We start from the raw sequence: 21,175 nt of genomic DNA, 5'->3' as shown, positions 1-21,175 counted from the left end.
GAAATGTTTTACACACAACACTTATTCAGTCTTCCAAATGGTTTTACGACTGCATTAAAATTTCAGCTTGTCCTGGTCACAGCTTTAACAAGCCATCTGCCTTGCCTGCATGTCAGTTGGATTAAAATACATTCTTCTGAAATTATGAAGCTTTTAACTTGGAAGTCTGAAGAACAGATTTTTTTTTTTTTTTAATATGTTTTCCTTTATCCAAGCTGTTTTGATCACATACTACAATGTGATCAAATGCCCAATACTGCTGCACTGGTCAATATTTTCAAGCAGATAAAAATGTAAAAAGAGACAAAATACTTACCTTAGGTGGTTTTCTGGATGATTGGCAAAAAAACCCAGCAATGGTGATGAGAAGCATGAATACACCATTCACATAAAGAGAAGGGAGCAAATAAAAAAAAAAAAAAGAAACAAAGTCAGTGTATGTCATTACTATAATCTGAACTTCTTTTTAAATTCACAATGTATTTAAGAGTAATCATATCAGAAGATATTTAAATAACACACCACATATTTTTAACCAATAATTATTTAATTACTAATACAGTACCACACGAAAAAGGAAGGATTTTTTACAAAAATCTAACAGAACTGCATTCCAGAAGGAAGACAAGTATCTGTTTTGTCATGAAAGACGAAACACAGCCCATCTCTGGTGGCTAATAAACCAAGCCTGCAAACTGGCAGACCAAGGTGCCAGGATGAAGCCCCATTGACTTCAGCAGTGCTACACAAGCATGTCCAAGGTAAGAGTCAAGCAAATGTTTCTTGCAGAGATTATAGAAGGAAGAAAAAGAACCTGTGTAGGCTGTGTTCTCCCCAGCCACAGAAAGCCCACACAGCACATAAGAAACCAATGCAAAAACACCATCACCCTTCACACCAAACTCCAACAAGTGCTATCAGAAATAGTACAGGGATGACAAACCCCCAGTCTAAAGACACTAGCTCGGAGTACTTCAAATTGTCCTTAAATGCTTGTACGCTTTTGCTGGGAGGCATATGGCCACATTGTAAATTAAACCAACTTGGGTTTTTCTGGTGGGATTGGTTTCAAACGAGATCGCTGCCCTGTCTCACTATGCAGCCCTATGCGCGCTGATGCCAAAGCAAGAGAGGAGGTGAACATACAGTGCAGAACTAGACTGACTTAGGCCATTCCTCAAAGCTACAACCTTAGGCATGTGTTTAAATTATATATTGAAATAAGAAATTTCCACTCACTCTTCACATCAAGGGAAAAAAAGCATGGATGAAGGAAAGAAAGAAAATGTGGATGAAGAGGAAAAACACAACGAGAAATGTCTACAGACAAACAACACAAGCAGAGAATGCAGTACGGTATATAAGATACGGATGAAAAGTTTAGCAATACATGCGCTACACAAAATTCAAAGATATAAAGAGGCTACACTCTCAGAGCAGAAACACCTGGGACCAAGCCATGCTTTCATTCACCAGCGTGTACACACCAACCCCACCAACTTGGGAGAAGGGCAGGGAAGACACAAAACACTTTGAGCAGTTTTCTTAGCAACCCACAATACAAGGGCTCAGCAAAAAATTCTGAAGGGATGCGAATCCACAAACATATCTTATGCAATCTTTTCTGCCTACTCTCAGTTCGGACCTCAGATGACACATCTGCCTGAAACAGAAGTTACAGAGCTGGGACACAGGACTGGTGTAATGCAAACATCATTTGCCTCCCAGCCAAACCACTCACTGCAGCTTTACCCTTTCATTAGTGGTGACTACACAGCTCCGTCCATGGCTAGCTCATGAACAGGTGGTTCTGAACTTGTGCAGAATGCACTTATCTAATTGAAAAATACATTTAGCTCTACCCTAAATATTACCATTTTAATCCATTTTCAGATGCGATGCAATTACAATTATCAGCTTGTCTAGACAGAGTCCCAGCACCACCTCTAAACTTCCAAGAGAAGTTCCTATTGAAAGAAGTCATCCAAGTTTTTTTGGAAAGCTTTTAAATACACTCATACCTTGAAAAATAATTCAGGATTATATCAGCTTTACTAGAGAATTCCTGAGAGACTGCTGTACAGGTTCAGCAGAAGTCCTAAACAGTTTAGATGGAAATAAAGTCCAACAGAAAGCTTATCAACTGCTTTTTCTTCCTGAGATCGTTCTTATAAGCCCTAAATGGAAAAGGTACAGAACACCACTGAAGTAAAAAAATGGTTTGACACATAATTCTTAGGACATTTACTTAAGCAGTGTAAGCCACTACCTTCTGGAAGTCTCCTCTAACTTTACTTTGATGTCTGTTTCAAGAAAAGTGCAATAGTCACTGTTTAAACCCCTGGTGGATGGCAGAGCTTCCCAGCAGCATCACTGATCTCTGGGATGTCAAAGCACAAGGAGCTGCAGCTTCCTATCATATGTCACATCCAACTGCTCCAAACTCTTAATACCAACTTCAGCAACTCCCAGTAACTCCCTGCATCACCAACAGCAATATGATCAAAGGCCTCTGGAATAAGTCAGCTATATTAACTCACAGGATAGATTTTGAAGCTATTTGGATATTCCAGCTAATCAACTCAGTGTAACCATCATTCTGGCAGTGATTCAGATGGAAACACTCCAAAATACTTCAATCAAAGAACTCAAACTAATAACTAAAGAATTGTTTACAGTTTACCAGAAATCACATCTGTGGCAGCTTAAAGATGTGCTATAAAAGCCTGCATTAGCCTAACCAAATTTTACATACTTTTTTTTTTGTTTGCTTTGCTGCCTTTTTTTTAATACGTGCTTTCTTGCTTCTTTGCTTTTCCAGAAACCAGCAGTCTTCAGCTTCATAGATAATTGAAGTTGTCTCAATTTTTAGCAAACAGTGACCATACAGATGTGGTCATTCAGTGTCACAGCTGGGGCTGGAGAGGCAAGGACACACACACACAACACACATATGGACAACAGACCAAAGATACAACATCTAAAATGTTTATTTCCAGGTATTTTTTAATTCCAGGTCGAGTCATGCATGGTGTCAATGACAAGATACAGGTATGCCTTTTGAGTGATAACAAAATCTCCTCTAAAGCAGTCAGCTGGCATACACTTCAGGAAATTATCAAAGTTACCTAACCTTGAAATGCATCTGCACAATAGTGGATTTTGGTTTAACCTGATGGGCATCTTCAATCTGTATAATCAGACAGAAGACTGACTTTTTCTCACATGCCTGGAATTCAAAACCCAAGCACATACCACCAAGAGTCTGAAAAATATTCTCACAGGTCAGAGGAAAAGTATGAATTTCATGACCACAAAGCCCACTGAATTTCTGGATTTCCTCCTGCCTTTGTCCTTAAGCCATCATGACTTTAGTAAAGTATCACTAGAATGATTTTTTAACTTTACTGAACAGTGTGTCTGCTGTGGGTATCTACTCAGGCTTTTTGTTTCACAACAGTACTAAGCCTCTCCTGCCCTGCTTGGCTAACACACATCAAGATCTCAGAGTGCTTAGCTACCTCAAACTTTAAGCTAGATAAAGAAAGATAGGTTACAGAAAGGTTTGTGCTAAGGTCAATTCTTTTTTCTGTTATCTCTTGCTGAAACTGAACTCAATCTTTCCCACATTTGCCCAGAGAAGTGACTCACAAAATGTCAGTTCTCATGCTCTGTGTTAGCACATGAATGAGAAGTCTTCCTGACTGCACTCATATTTTCTCTCTAACACCTCAACCCATTGCCTGTGACAGCACACCATGAGAGGAGTGCATTTTGCTAGTAATTTAACAGCAGCAAAGGTTCTTTCTTCATTTTTTTTAACTACCTACATTCTCTCGTAGGAGTCTCCTTTTGTCACACAAAAAGTTGATACAAGATGACATTGCATATTCTGATTAGAAAACTAGTCCCATGCAACAGGAAGCAACAGAAGACACCCTTGCACTACGAGCATCCAGAAATATGCTATATTGTCACCTTAAAGACTTGGTAACTTTCAAAACAAGACCTTTTTTGTTCCTTAGTGAGTGTTTTCAGCATTCCCAACCAAATGTTGCTCCCACCAGAAGGAAAGACATTTCATACATCAAAAAAACCTTGAAAGAATTATTTTTTTCTCTCCATTTCATATAATGAAGCTTCATCACCCCACCCACCCCCAACCCTCAGTTAAGAAAGTCACCCTCAGTAGGGACAAGGTACATTTTAAAATGAGAAGGTAGGTGTAAAACCAGGTACTCCACATTAAAGGAGACAGAGGAACAAAGTGTCTCTGAGAAATAGGTCTTAGATTCTTTGGAACATCCACACAGCCCAATTTATCTCCAATTCAACTGTTGTAAGCAGCCAAGTAGGTCACAATTATACTATAATTATTTCACTTTTTGGAAAGTATTTGGGGGTTTTTTCTCTTTCTTTTTCTTTTCTTTTTTTCTCACATTAGTTAATCAAGATGAAGCAACCATAACCAGCTATTTTAAATAACCACACATAGTATCTATGAATGAATGAACCAGATGACTCTGCAGCTCTTGTAAGCTGACTACACCAAAAGTCAAGGTCTAAGACACTGAGTTTGAAAAAACTTTTTGCTCTCATCACATGTGCAACCACAGCAAATTCTTGGTACTCACTGACTTCCCAAATATTTAATTGCTTACATTCAGTGGTTACATAGTCATTGATGTACTCTTCAGGGTCACTGGTCAAAAGAATTATTACAAGCAACTATTAATATACAAGAAAATGGAGAAAAGCCTTCAGGTTTTTTTCAACTCATCAGCTAAAACAGTCTTTCCTCTGTAAGCATAAAGATGGTCAAATTGCAAAGATCATCCTGATAAAAATAATATTTCTTAAATTTCACTGCTCCAGCATCTCTGGATTCTAAAGACCAGCTGTTCAAAACAAATATTATAGTATTTTTGAGTGGGTTTAAATTTGGTTTAGTTTTTTAAAATCCAGCTGCCTTACAGCTCAGGCTGAGCATGTCACCAGCAGCATGCACTTGCCTCACTCAAAGGCAGAGCGCAAGGGAGCAAACCTGTGGAAGGACCATCATACGGAGTGTGCCTCGCTATCCAGGACAGAAGTAACTGCACTGTTTGTTTATCCACGTGTGTGCAGCTTCCAGAGTGGCAACAGCAGAGACAGCAAGCACTCAGCACTCCTAACTGCAAACAGCGTAAATTATGTAGAAGCAGAGAGATTGTGTTTCTCCTATCTTTCACAGTAAGGTCATGCAGCTCTAAGACCCTTCCTTGGCTCCTGGTTTATCACTGCAGGCTGTTACCTGCAGGCTTGATACCAAGCACCTTAAAAAGCCTGGCTTTATATTACTGATGAACACTGTACTAAACTACCTAGATAAAGATCACAGTCTGCCACAGCAGCAGTTTCAGGTGATTATACACTGCAAGCTGCTGGTAGTAGACCACTTTCTCTACAAAGAACACAGAAAAAGGACATTTATTTGCCCATTTCTCCCATGAATTTTCTAAACACAGAATAGAGTAAATGGCAGGGACAATGCCCTTAAAGGGAATAACATTCCACCTCTGTGCTTGTCTGGGGTATCTCCTGTACAGCTGATTAATGAAGCTGGCATCATGATTCAATACTGGGATTCTTGGAAGAGTTACTTTACATACTGTGTGAGCACACATACATACCCAAACAGAAATAATTAGTTATTTTATATTCTTGCATAAGGTGAGCAGCACATGCCCTGATTAATCCTCCTACCCAGCAAAAGCCTGTTCTATAGACAAAATAATCCTTTGAAGAACAGCAAAAAACCCCAAACATTTTAACAAGTAAAGCAATTTGAGCAAGTGCCTGCATAATAAGGTGGTAGCTGATCATAATCAGAAGCACCATGAGAAACAGATGCATACTCTAGTAATAAGTTGTTCTCACACGCTTTACGGAAACCTACCACATGCAAAGAGAGAAAAGTCAGACACTGAAATCAGAATGACAAATACTGCAGTGCAAGTTAAACAAAACAGACATTACAGTAGCAGAGTAACTTCCATGGCACTAAAGAAACAAAGACGCCTGGCTATTTCACCATAACAGGGGTCCACTGAAGTTCAGTCACTACAGCAATGAAACCAACCAGGTTATGAAACCAACCCAAGCTCATTAAAGTAAGTGAAAGGCATTCTATTCTGACATTTACAAGATGGAAGACAAAGTGACAGCTGTCCAGGAACATAATGTTGCTAATTTACCTTCACTCCCAAATTCTGAGTATTTTTACTGCCCAAGGCATTATTATTCCAATGCCAACAATTTGTTGATGCGAAGTTCAAGTGCTCCTAATTTTTACACAGAAGCCTTGATGTCATGTAAAAACAACTTCTGTTGACAGCCCGAAAGAGGACTGATACCTGCCCTACATGCAACAGCACTTCACACACAGCAACTGGCTTAGGAGAGCAGTCACCATCCATCAGCAGAAAGGTTAGTTTATTACTCTGCTAGAAAACTCACTAAAAAACTAAAACCTGAATACTCTTCCACATAAAGTAAATTGGGGTTTTTAAAACCCATTTCAGTTAATTTTAGCTTTACTGAAAAGGCAAACACTAGCTAAAATTTCACTTTGCTCTGAGAGTCAAGAGCTTTAATGCAATCCTGCTGAGACCCCATCTAGAACCCAAGTTAAATGATCTGTTTTCCCCAAGTCTTTAATCATACTAATTCAAAACTTATCCAAGACTCTAGTTATCGTAATGAAAACCTGCTACACCAATTACAAGTATAGCATAACTACAATCACAAGGATATCAAGCTTGCTCTTTCTAACATCCAGCTATAGCCTCATGACAAAAATGCAAAGGAATGAAAGTCTACCTAATGTTCCCAGGTGCATTAGCAAGTAGTCCTGTACCTTTTAAAACCAATTCTTTTCCCCTCCTTTTCAAAAAATGGAATGTGCAAGAATCTAAACGAGTAGATTTTTACCACCTAATCAGGTTTAAGTAATCAAGGAAATGAGGGAGGGGGAAAAAATCTGATCTCAGAACCCAAGATCTATTAGCCCTTAAGGGTAGTCTCCAGTGAATGATTCTTAGCCTGAATGTGATGAAACTGCTGTCAGAGCAAACATGCTATAGTTCTGGAAAATATGTGGAAAAACATTCTAGGAGTGTTAATAAAATTGCAGTGGCATTTATTAGGCACCTATTATTCTTATCCTGTTGCATTTATTATCAGTGCCCTTGAGGAGAAAACACCCCAAGTATTAACCAGCATTTCAACTCTGCACAAACCCTATGGGGACTCTAACACCCAGCCCATCACTGGAGTTAGCTACTCACAGCTATTAACTACATCCTAAGTTTCCCACGTCAATGGAAAATGTTCCCTTTCAACACTACTACTCCTTTAACATTACTTCAGAAATGCTGCTTGTAAGAACCATCAAAACACCAGTGAAGATACATACCCCTTGTGGAGGTAGTGCTCAAAGCTTTGGAAAAATATACTACTATTTTATCACTATATACAGTATTTAATCCAAGATAGATCACTTCCAAGGGCATGTGAAGGAAATTTGATAAGCAACACAGCATTTCATAAATTAAATTTAACTTTGTTAGTTTGCTGGTTCAAAACTCAGGCATTACAATTTGCTGAAAGGACATAAACAGAGCCATTAACAGCTTCACTGACAAGGCTGAAGACAGAAGATCTCTTGTCAGTGGAAAGACTGTGTACCAGAAAGAACTAAAGCATAGGTGTAAATCAACTAACTGGATCTGAACTTTGGTTGTAACACCTTACTTTCCTCAACAAATGGAAAAAAAGGAAAAAAGCCCACTCTTTGCTGCAAGATAAGCATATTTTTCATACTCAATCAGGACAAGGATATTTTTCAAAAGTTACTGCATGTGCACCAGTCCTGACCATGTATTCTGACTGGACTACAGACAATAACCCCCAGGTTTCACTGTCACATTCCTTTATCATAACAGGGAAAACTATCATTCAATTGTCATCTACTTTATTTTAATAATGAGATTTCAAGAGAGATGCTAACTGGGTTTGACACTTCATCCTTTCACACAGCTCTGCAAACCTATGTTAGCACTCTTCAAACAACTGCAGTATGAAAAAGTTGTCTGAGATTCAGCAAAACTCACAAATTACTGGTTTTTGTTTCCTCCTACCATGTGTTTTTATTGACATGACTATTAAATGAACTTATCAGATGGAAAATACCATTCATTAATTTGTAATCAAAATTAAAACTTAGGCTTGATGATACACTTTAGCATAGCAAATTCACCAAAACCATTTCACAAAAAAAGTCTATCTCAGCTGGCTGCAACACCAGCTGTTTTGGTAACTTTGAGATGAAATTATTTGCTTTAACAGACAGCATTAACAACTGCTACCATTTATCAGAAAGTGGACATAATGCAGAGAAAGATGATGATGGTGATTCACGGGATAAATAAAGTTTATTGTGTGGAACAATATACCAAGAATGTGAACTCAAATCAACTCTACATAAATAGTGAATAAGATCTCCTGAGCTGTTGCAGGACCGACATCTAAAGTACTGAGGCGATTTTATTCTTATATAGCACTCATGCAAGTGACATCTCTAGAAATCCCTCCACAGAGCTCTGCAAAGCTTAGGAATCAACCCAGCATGTGCCATGAAATGAACCACACAAGTCATCCAAAGGCTAGAAAAATTCTTGATGGTGTGTGCTCCAAGTTTATCAGTTAACAAAACAGGCAGGTAACCAACTCCACAGAGAGGTGACATCAAGCACTAAGTTACTGAATCTATCAAGGAAAGGTAAGAACCTGAAAGCATTTCTACAATCTGAGAATAGATCATTCCCAGCAGAGATGGGTGGCAATTGCTATGGCACTCAGAGGTTTTTTTTTTTCCATCTGAGGACCTCTGACAGAGATTAGATGTCTTTCTAGTATATACCAGAAAGGTAAAAGAGAACATTCTACACGACAAGAGATGTGAGAAAAAAAGTATTTAACAGGCTCCCCTTCTCCAGTGAGCCGTGAATTTGTGACAATTCATATAAATACTACGTTACTTTGAGCCACAAGCATTTCCTTTTTTTACAGCAAAGCTTGCAGGCCAGACCCCTCTACCAGGCATTATGTGATGTATATAACATGTTCTTGGTGGAAATGACAACCACCTCCTTGCCAGGTGCCACATGGCAAATCACAAATTACAGGAGTGACAGACACACCACTACAACGAGCACTGTGGAAAAAAAAGCCAAGACCCCTAAGTCTTCCTAGACTGAAAAATGAAGTACACACTGCTTTTATACAACAAAAAAAGGAAATATTTCAACTTGTAGCAACAATACAAGTCTAATATCTTTGAAGGGCTAAGAAAACAAGGATCGTCTTATGACTGAAATATATTAACAGATAACAAAAGACCCAAATGATATCTGAATCCAATATTAAGCAAATTCTTTTGCTAGATCTAATTGAATTCTAAATGGTTGAATTCATGTTCTTTAAGAAGTCTGGCCTGATATGTTGGAGAATAATCAAATCACAAGAAAAAAATATTTAAATACTAGGAACTGAAGTATTTTTCCTGTGAGGAGAGGCTGAGAAAGCTGGCACTGCTCAGGCTGGAGAAGAGAAGGCTCGAGGGGAATCTCATCAAGGTATATAAATACCTGAGGGAGGGTGCAAAGAGGAGGGAGCCAGGCTCTTTTCAGTGGTGCCCAGAGACAGGACGAGAGGCAATGAGCACACACTGAAACAAAGGAGATTCCATTTTTTCCACAGTGAATGTGACCAAGTGCTGGCACAGGTTGACCACGGAGGTTGTAGACTCCCCTTCTTAGAAATACTCAAAAGCTGTCTGGACACAGTCCTGCTCATATTGCTCTAGGTGGCCCTGCTTGAGCAGGGGGGTTGAACCAGATGGCCTCCAACCTCAACACTCTTGTGAAAAAAGCTAAAATCACTTTTTAAAGACGTTGTGGTACACAGCAGTAGCATGAACATTACGTATATAAATATAAAAAATATATTAACATATAAATGTATAAAATATGATCTGCAAGGCTTGAGACTCAGGAACTTTTAACAATTACTATAATCCCAGACTTGTGTCAATTTTTAAAAAGTCAATTTAAAAAAAAAAAAAAACCTCTAAAAATCCTTGGATCATGCGCTCCCACACCAACCCATATACAGTAGCTTCACAGAAAAAATAAATCCAGCGTAATATAAAATTTGCGGCAGCTCAGCAACCTTCAGTGGGGTTTCATAGCTGGCTTTTATGACCAAATTTTTTCCACATCTCCAAAAAATACAGCCAGTCTTCTGTGAAGACTATTATTCACTGTGCTCATCAATTGAATGATGCCAGGCAAGGCTGGGCATTCAGGTTTCACCTCTTGATTTTCAGGGAACAAGCTGGGACAGTACTACTTTTAACATCACTGCAGCAAATTCTCTAGTTCCAAGCAGATGGTCACAGTCATTTCTAAGAAAGTGATGGTGGCAGCTGCAGTGGAAACGAAATGCCTAAAGACAAACTCTGCAAAAAATACTCAACAAGACTGAGAAGGGATGAGGTACAAATTTGAATAAAACTTAAAAAGATTTGCATGTGCAAGTCAGCAATGTAAACGGGTAAAACAGTCAAAACTGATTTACTGCTGACTTCACATAGAGACTCCACTATAGAGGGAAGACAGTTATAGCTTTGAAGTGCCTCAGCGGAGAATGAGTCCATAGCTCTATGCAAGCATTTGTAGTGCTTAATTCAAAAACAGAAGAGCAGCATAATTTGTTTTGTTACAATAGACTTCATTTTTACAACACGCAAAAGAGTGGGCCTCTGTCCCATAAAAATTTCAATTCATTTGAAAACAAACAGCACTACTACAGCATAGGTCAAGAGTAAAATTCCTGATTAAGTATTACAAGCAGTTTTCAATATAAAAAATAGTGATTTCAAAGAGTAAATGTGAACTCACAGGACCACAAGCACAGCAAGAATGCAGTTTACAAGATAGTGGAAGAGAAACAGAAGCCATCTCAGACCTTACAGACATTGATGGCTTTTAGAAAGTCTAGAAAGAGGTCACAATATAATGGTACACAAGTCATTAATGTGACCAGTTAATTAAGAACAAAAATGGATTTTCAGTATTTCCTGAAAAGACAGAAACCAAAAAATTATTTATGTCTATTCTTACAGTTAAAGAGTGAGTTTACATCTGCCGATACACATTAGCTGGCTGAACAAAGCAATAAAACAGAGAGCAAGAATCTTCAGGTCATACGGTCTGTAATTGTCACAGGCAGCAATGCTGTAAAGTCTTTTGAGATTGAGTTGCTTCTCATGAGGCAGAACAGCATTGACTTTGAATTATTCTGACTCATTCTCCTGCTGTCCAGAAAGCTTTCCCATATTTTGATAGTGAATAAATTTAATCTCATTAATTTTGTTCTTGTACCAACACTGTCCTGTAATTTAACCCTTCTGTCGAACTTGGCTTTCTACATGTGCTCTCATATGTTGCACTTCCCTTGCAGCTCTAAACACATGTCTACATAGGGAGGTTTTGCAGTTCTCGTCCTCTTCAAATCAGTTTGAATTCATATTTCTTAAGCATAGTGAATCTGAAATATAGAGAATACAACAAAAGTCCGAGATATTACCAAGTCCAATACTACCAAGAGTCTCTTAGAAGGGCATAGTTCCTATGTTGCATTCATACTGAGCTGTTTATGAAGGAACAGCTGCATTTTAAAAATTTGGAAAATATGGAAAGAAAAAAATCTTTCTGCACAGAAAGCTTAACTCTTTCCAGCCCCTGCTATATTCCTTCAGTACTCTTGAAGAACTATTGCCTAACTCTCCTGTGAATTGCAAAGGAAGAATCATGACACATTAGAGACCAGAAAGGAGGTGAGAACCATAGAAATTGCTTTATTTTCAAAACCTGAAGAACTACTTTAGCTAGCAAATTCTTTCTGAGAATATCTCAGAAAAAGGAAAACTTTGAAAACAGAGATTGTGTCTTTAATTAGGTTGCAGGTGAGATAGTTTTATCTCTGCAGGAGATGGGGGAGGAGAAAAAACAGGTAAGGTTTTAAGTGTGTATGCTGTTTCAGGTCTGAGGCAGAATGAGTAAGCTTCAGACTAAGACACTGGCAACAGCTGCTCTAAGAATACCTCCCTGTAATTGTAAGAGGCAAAGCCAGTTTAAGAAGGTTCTGCTCTTCCTGAACTCCTTGTTCCTAGCTCCATGCCACAGCCTCTCACATTCAGCTATGCTTCTGCCAGAAAAATGCAAGGCAGTGGGAGGGTTGGGGGGAACATTACTTTGCTTTGATCATTCTTTATTTGAAAAACTATCTATCTTAGTTTTACAGAACCAGAAACCAGCTGTCCCAATGCAGGGAATGTATGCAGCAAACATCAATGTGTAATTGGGAACACAAACCTGGGGAAAGAAGGGTGAAGCTGTACTGACTGCTAGACCACTGCCATATCACAGAAGGGGCAGATCCTGCCTTTGACAGCCATCAGGTCCTTTAATCAAGCCACCTGATGAACACAGCAGAAAACTCAGCAGCAGCCTAGTGCAGCTGCAGAACACAGGTGTTCTAACCAGCCATGGATGGTGAGAAGCTACGGATGGAATTGACTGGTTTAACCTTAATGGCCTTCAGTGGCTGGGTTTTTATATATTAATTTACCTGACAATTTTTTAATCAGAATTTTAAAAGCTGACATCCTGTGGCAAAGTCTCACTTTAATTACAGACTTATCTTTGTACTTGCTCTGAATCCACCTCCTGATAATTTAAATCTCATAGCTCTTGTAAGGCAATGGGCAGTAAATCCTTCCTCCTGCTGTTTATGGATGTACAGATCTCAAAACATATCCCTTCTCCCTCCCCAGCCGTCTTCTTCTAGATTAAAGACTTCTTGCTTTATTACTAGTTCCTCATGTAGAAGTGGTCTGTAAGCTCACCACCCTTACTGCCTTTCTCTCTCTCTTCCTAGTTCCAGCAGACCTTTTTGAGGCAGGAGGGCCAGAATAAAACATAACAGTCAAGAGCACTTTGCAGCTGTACAGAGACATGAAACTTCCTCCCTCATTCCCTGCTCTTTCCTGACATGCTTTCCCAGTAGGTCACGACAGTCTCTTGCCATTTTTCACCCACTTGCTGAGCACTGAGCTGAGGTTTCCCTTGAATGTGCACAACTCCAAAGTGATTCACCTGGCAACAGGGAGCCCAGAAACCATGGCTGGGTACACAAGGTCAGAAGAGCTTTGTGTTTCACAATGAGTTTCATGTACCCTTTTATCATTCAGCCACAACCCACCTGAAGGTCCTCCCACAGCTTTCTGTGGCTGCCACACTCCAGCAGCAGCCGCCGCAACACCATCTTGCCAATATATTCCATCACAGCCATATTCACGCCTTCTCCCGTTCATTTACAAAAGAAGAAATACCAGAGCAAGCAGAGACCACTTCAGGACTCCACACAAGATGTTTGGGGGTGAAAGAAAGGATTTTGGCTGGACAAGTGGCTCATGCCTACTGAGTCTGTTACTTCTATTAAGTGGGAGAAGCTAAAACTCACAAGTCCATGGGTTGTGGCTGGCTTCTTTTCCTCCAAAACACTTGAAGCACGAATATCAGATGCCCTGATAGCTTAAAATAACTCACTGGGACTGTAAAATTATTTTCAGTATTGAAACTTCCAGAAGTCTTTATAAAAACAGGCTAAGGAAACTTGCAGGAAGAGCATGTCCCTTCCAAAGGGAACAAAATCATGTGCAAAACCTTGGCTAAACTATACACCCAATACCATTCATATAGGAATTGCTGAAATGAAATGTACAAAATAAGTCTGAGTCTTAAAAATGTTACAAATATTTTTGCTAGACACTAGTTTTTTGAACTAAGTGTTGATAAGTTAACTATTCTTGGTTAGCTTCTCCCAATTATCTGAAATGATGATGCCATTACTAGCATACCATTTACTGTTGTTTCAGAAGAAAAAGATACAGATTAAAAGAATGCAGCAATTATAAAAGAAAATGACACAAAAGTCCAGAATCAAAATGACAGTACTGAGGTTTGACATATCCTTCAAAAGCAAATTATCCTTCTATCTTAGGTCCTGTATGCACAACCAAATCTAAAGCTTGGGACATGAAGCAATACTCAGCCCTCTTTTTTTTTTTCTTTAAATATATTACAAATAAATTATGTGGCATCATCCAATTCAAAAGCTGCATCCAAGAAACAGTACTCCAGAAAAAAAAAGCAAGGTTAGAGACAGCACATTTAAGGGACTAAAAATATTAGCTTTATTTGCAATTTTCTTCTCAACAGGTTGCAATGGAAAATTATACAAACATCTCAGCTTTTCTACCCCTCACCTTCCAAATACTGAGGATCAAGATAAGCGAAACACACAAAAGCTTCCTTCACATCTGTTATTATAGTATAAACTGAGTGGCTACATTCTGGGATTGCAATTTGGTTTTTATTTAATGTACGTTGTGCTACCTCTGACAAAAACGGATGTTCTTTGCTTGCCCTACTGAACACACGTGTATCTTCTTCTCTGTGCAACACCTGTAGCTAACTAGTCAACAGAAAAGCAGAAATGCAATTATTTCATATTTAGTGTGTCTAAACAACCTCTTTGTAGGCAATGAAACCTACCCTGAACAAACAGAACCAAACCTCAAAGGCTCAATACAACATTTTCTTTAGTTATGCATCAGTTGTATAAAAATTACTGTCAAGCTCAGACAAAAATAAGTTAACTGCACAACATAATGATATATAAAATTGGTAACCTTTTAATAGAAGCCTAGCTTTTCCAAATGGCACTTTTTTAGACTAATCTGCATAAGATATTTATGGTAATTAGTTACTCTGAGAATCTAACTCTTGACTCTTGGGCAGTTACAAATAGATACAATTTCTGGGCAGTGCTGCAGAAAGTATCCACGAGTTTTCTAAATCCTGTCCCACTGAAAAAAAAAAAAAAATCCTCAGGAAAATAACATCGTATACATTAAATCAAATGCAACCCAGCTTGTCAAGAAAAGGCAACATTATCAAGTTTTACCCACGGGGAAAGGAGGGAAGGAAAGAGGGAGTGAAGGCAGGCAAATGGAAGAGAAAGATTCTTTTCCCCTTATAGAAGAAAATTATGATCAGTTTTCGTCAGGTAGAAGAAAGAAATATTCCTTTAGGCAGCTGACAAAAAAACCCCAAACAATTAAAACAAAAAAATTGTTTTTCTCCTTTTCACCTTGACATATTTTATTACAACTACAGATAAGTGGTATTATTTACCTGACAGTTTGACTATTTTCGATTATTTTCTGCTCCTCCTTTTCTACTCTCCTCAAATGAAATTGTTTGGTTGTTTTGGGGTTGTTGTTTTTTTGGTTTTTTTTGGTTGGTTGGTTTTTTTTAAACACTGTGCTAATGAACTGGAGTAAACCTAATAAAACCGAAGAACACTGAAACAAAAAATCTGAAATACTGCCAACATTAATTCTGGCCCATATTCTCAACAGAATCTCACTGAGCTAAAAATCATTAATGCCTTGGACATTTTGGATTAAACTCCACTGTACCAGAGCAAACTCACAAACTGCAGCCTCACAGTTTCAGTTTTCTGTCTATTCTTTGACCATTTTTCCATGGATACTTTTCAGATCTTGTTTTAACTCCCACGTGTTTTAATACTTGTTGTAGCAACATGATAATGAAATGTATACAAGTCACTGTAATCACATAACTCTTCCAAAAATACAAAGACAGGATTTATTCCGTTGCAGAGGAGTCACATCCTCAACCTCCAAGCCAAACTTTGTGTTAGGCACTAGGTATACAGCTTGGAAATAAAATTGTATAATGGAAATACTGAGAAGCTCTTTGCCATAGCATCACTGGCAATAAAAATACCCAAGATTACAAACAATATAATCATGTGAGCATTCCAGGCCAGCCTATAAATAGAATTCAGAAAGAACTGGCCTTCCACAAATATAGTGCCTCAGTTCAATGTGTATCTGCTAAAAATACCAAATATGTTCAGTAACATAAGTCCGTCTGAATTTTGTGAATTAAATACCTATTTACACATCCTATCTCTTTTATTTAATTGATGATAATTCATGATCGACTACTCTGATAGACTTCTGACTGAACAAGTGTACACTTTGTATGTGAGTGTTATCAGCATTTGATTTATCCAGGAATACGCATATATTTTTTGATAAATCAATACTTTCCTTGATAGTACAGAAATACCATGACCAAGAGGCTGTCTTGATCAACAACAAGATTAGAGTTTATGATTCAGTAATTCATTTAGCATTCCAGCCACAAAGCAAAAAGACATGATATTATGCAGAGATTCTTAGGGATAAGATGCTCATCTGCATCTAACCTAAACAGATTACACAAGTATACATTCAGAAAAAATTATTTTTTTGTACAAAAAACATACTATTTTAATATCGTTAATTATTTTTCCAGAAAGAACAAGAGCACAACAGATTCATATTAATGGTTACACCACGCACTTATACAATAGAGGGAGTGGACACATTCCTCAGGTAGCAGATCAGTAGTACGCAGCGTTTCAGAAACAATCAGAACTTCCTGAGAGATAATGGAAAAGATAATTCATGTATTACTCAGGATAGGCTTATTCATTTTGCTTTGCCAAAAAAGGAAGGTGTTGGACACTTAGGGAAGAAAATGACAATTTACCTGAAAGCAATAATGACTTAAAAGTCTATCAATGGCTGTAAATGTCAATTTTAAGAGTTCATATGGATATAGTTGAAGAAAAAATACTAGTCTAGCGTCTCTGCAGCATGTCTCACACCCCCCTTATTCTCTATACCTCACCAGCTTTTGTAACATTAGCTCACACATCAAACACTTCATTCACTGTAACAAACCAGTGACAATAAAGTCGAATGAAGAAGAATGAAAAAAAAATTGGATTTAAACACATCCCAAACTATCTTCGCTTGTTGCAGCACTTATCAAGCTGTCCACGCCAAGCACTTTAAACTTCCGCAGACCTGTTAGTGATCTGGGCTTGGCACAGAAGCAGGCGTAGCAAGGAGTGCTCTGACTGCCAGCCCCCTTCCCTGTAAGGCCCAGAGCAAGGCCTGGCTGGTGGCTCAGAAACCTGCTCTGGAGAGATTCCCAGCAAAACACCAGCACCTGAGCAGCAACACACTGAGCTGCTACAGACTCCAGGGAGTGACCCAGACCCAGAGCTGAGGACCAGAGTTAACCAGCAAGACATCCAACCAGCACTGCACATGCACCACAGTGCCAAGGAGTGTGGGAACTCCTGCAGAGTCTCCTCCTGTTCTTATCTCTCTCGCCTCCAAGCAGCAATCACTGATCTGGCTCCTGACCATTCTATGGTTTTGAATGCAAGCTGCACAGGCAGAAGAGTTTACTGTTTAGAAAACTAGACGCAACCCTCAGCAAACAGCTTCTAGAGCATTAAGGAGAAAAAACGACGGGGGGGCAGGTGTAGGAAACCATAACACTGGTTTCCCATTCTTCAGTCAGAAGTAAGTTTCATTTATTTACCACATAACATTGAAAATTTAAATTTACTAGACAAGTTATTAAGTGTAAACTGAGAAAAAAACTCCAACATAACCACAAAAAACATGGAAATCTCTTTAGATCAGTAACAATGCTGAGACAGTGCCAAAAAATTTTGCAGCATCCTGGCACATTTTTATAATCTTCTGTTTAGTTGCAGTTACAGACCTGCTTCAGAACCCCGAATATTTATACAGATACTAGGAATAAATAGAAAATACTCCCAGATAGAATAGGAAACTACAGCATTCTCAGTGTTAAAGAAAACTAATTAAGTCTCTGTGATGGACAAAGAAATGTAAACACTAAATGGTTCTTTTGTGACAGAACTACGCACAGCTTTTAATAGAGTATAAGCCAGTTATCCTTGTAACTACATCAGCTGATTACTGATTCTAATTAAAGGAAATAAATAATAGGAATTTCAAAGTAGAGATTTTATTCCTGACTAGCAGGACAGATCTGTGCCATTACCAAAAAGTGCTCTGAAATACAGAGAATGTATGTGAGACAGTTTCAGTTTCCAAGTTGCATGTTGAAACAGGAATGTGCTCTTTTGTTCTATTTTTTTCCCCTCATTTAATCATAATGAAATCACTTGCGACATTACAACGGTTTCCAAAGCAACAGTCCAGTCAGATGTGATGAACAGAAGATAAGGGTGTGTGGGGAGAGCTCTGTAACCCACCGGTGATCTTGGTGGGAAACCCAGCATTCTGCAAAATTCATTCTGAAATTCCTATTCTGCAAGAGTATCTTCATATAACAGGATCAACACTAAAGAAATACAAGGTGAGAGAATGGGGTTTTTTCCCAAAATACCTGAAAAGAATGTGTAAATCAGCTGATCTGTTCCATGGGGAAAATACATTATATATAAAAACCAAGCAGAAAAAAGCAGTAGCCCGGCACTTACAGTTGCAATAATGCCAATGATAATCCAATGGCAAGCTAGACTCATCACCCTTCAGTATTTGGCTACAAGATTTCCCAAGAACTTAAAGAAATAATGCTTTATGAATCCAGAGCAGAAAGGGTAAGGTGCAAGTAATAACCTTAGATCAAGTCAGGTGTATATGCCAACGAGACGTTGTCAGAAACATGAGAAACAGAGGATTGTGCCTTGAAAGGCAAGAACTTCAGCATGAGAAATGCAGCATGAATTCATCCAGAGATACACTTAGTCATATTTCTATAGACAAATTACCTTTAGGGGTTTCATGAAGTGTCTGCAATCTTTCAAAACAGAGTGCTTGAAATGCCATGGATTAACCAACTCATGTGTCTGTGTCCCGGGGCATGTTATGTGTATATACTGCATATTAATGCTCAACCCACAGCACAAACAACACCAAAACTGCACACTCAGCATCATTTAAATATGTGAGGCACAGGAGACGAGCTCTTCCTTCTTACACTGTATTAATACTTCGTAGATAATTAATATTTTTCCAAAAGATTCTCATCAGAAAATCAGTGGTAAAAATGTTGTAATATCAAAGCGCGTGCCTTTCTCCTGAAGGAACAGCCTTAAAGAAGCATTTGAAGGGACAATTACCAACAAAAGCAATTGTTTCCTTACTGGTATTTTCTAACTATTGGCATGAAAATTAACCAGGAATCTTGCCTCAAAAGCAACCCAGTCCTTGAACTATCCTTCCAGACCTTTTGTTCCCCTAAGTTTGACACTTCAAGTCAAACATAACACTAAATTACAGTAAAAGGGAAGCTCTGTGGAAATGCAGCAAACCTGTACAAACAAGTGATACAGCTCAAGAATATCTACTATGCTCATCAGAGGCCTGGAAAAAAACAACCCCAGAGACTGTTAATTTCTCTGTTTAAAAGGTAGAGAAATAAACAACAGAGAATTTCAGGAAAAGGTCTAAGTTCTGAATAGTACAATGAGTACAGGTACACGGCATTATTTCTGCTTCTAAAGGTACTTCCAACACAGACACCTATCTATAAAACCACAGGACCACAAATGTGTCTGCATCAGATCCCAAAACAGCAAGAACTTTAATTGAAAGTTGCATTTTATCTATTTCATGCTTTGGGACAAACAACAGCAATGGACAAACAGCACCCCTGGTAAACTGGCTACTAGTTTTCCAAAGGAAAAAATCCATCCAATGTAAACCTGTTGCTACTGCAGTATGAGTAGCTATCTCCTAGTTAAGCTTTCAGAGGGACACATAAGCAAATAACTCCAAGAGAGATTTTGGAAACATGTTTTTTAATTGGGGGAGGCAGTAGCAGGAAAAATAATACAGGAAAATATGGGTGAAGTGGTTGTTTCCAACAAACTCAGCAGCTTAAAGCTAGATTTTGGAAACATTAAAATCTCAATAAGCTTGTCTTGGACCATTTTAAGGATTGTCTCAAAAAAGTTTTTCTTCAGAAAAACTCGTCACTCAATAGCAACTCTTCCAAAAACACACCTCACACATGAAGAAAAGGGGAAAAAGGAAAAAAAAAAGTATACCCTATGCACTATACACTGACTATACTCCAGCAATCCGTGCGTGCCGATTGTACTTTCATAGTCAGACCTGAGCTGTCCGCCACAGTAAAATATACCCCAGATTTTCTTGAATGAAAGATTATTGTCCTTACGCATCTTAATTTGATATCAAAACCTGGCAGTCTGGCACACAAACACAAAACCAAAGTTAAAATTCTATTCCTTGATAGTAACTCTTCTCCAGAAGGGAGGCACATCATGGCAAAATTCAATTGAATGTCTCTGGTGCCCAACAGCAGCAGACACACCTACACCCAGCCTACCTTTACTCTTTTTTCATTGCCAACAGCAACACTAGATTAACAGTGGAAGAAGTGCTAAGAATTCTCAAATACCTCAGCCTTAGAAATATTCTTCCAGTCTATCACACCATTAACCAACTTATGTGAACAACTGTAATTCAAAGCTGTCCCAAAGACACGCTCACTTCATTTTACCTGTAGGATTGTGTGAGATGCTAGAGATTCTGCCTGCTGCCTACAGTAAGGGGAGGCTTGGTGATCCTGGCAGGGAACAATGAAAAAGCCCTCCTCTGCCCTCCAGGTTTGCTCATTTGTTTGCTTTACCCACATCCTGCAAAGAGCTCCACAGTCAAAGCAATTATTTAATGGTTTCTTCTCCTTCATGCCATAACTTAGAGAATAGCTAAGTCTGGAAAAAACTTTAAAAAAAACCCCAAACAACACACAAGCAGATGTATTTCTTCAAAGAACAAGTTTCAAATGTTTTTGCATTCACAGGAAGTCAAAACAGACAAGTTACTTTTGTGACCTTTTTTTTTTTCAAACTAATTCCTGAAGAGCTTTTAGAAGTCATCTATTCTTCATTACTGTAAATTACTTCCATAATCTCAGAAAATTGTGATAAGGGATTTACAGCAATTTTCCCTTTCCAATAGCAAGCAGTGCCTTCTGACCCAATTCCAACTAAATCACTCATCTAAGCTTCAATTTGTATCACAGGATTTTTCTTCCAGTGCTAAACACTG

General features: G+C 38.4%; 1 protein-coding gene across 5 annotated transcripts in view; it reads right to left on the bottom strand.

Moving 5' to 3' along the window:
* KIF13A (kinesin family member 13A) overlaps positions 1–21,175 on the bottom strand; it is a 104,788-nt gene that overhangs the window by 64,363 nt on the left and 19,250 nt on the right. For all 5 annotated transcript variants that reach the window (XM_039550051.1, XM_039550054.1, XM_039550053.1 and 2 more), the window contains exon 3: positions 317–329. In XM_039550051.1, coding sequence (XP_039405985.1) covers positions 317–329 — 13 coding nt within the window. The remainder of the gene's footprint in view (positions 1–316; positions 330–21,175) is intronic.

The sequence above is a fragment of the Corvus cornix genome, chromosome 2 (genome assembly GCF_000738735.6).
Source record: "Corvus cornix cornix isolate S_Up_H32 chromosome 2, ASM73873v5, whole genome shotgun sequence".
Classification (NCBI taxonomy): Eukaryota; Metazoa; Chordata; class Aves; order Passeriformes; family Corvidae; genus Corvus; species Corvus cornix.
Note: the sequence above shows the minus strand (reverse complement) of the source record. Positions and strands in the feature narration are given on the sequence as shown.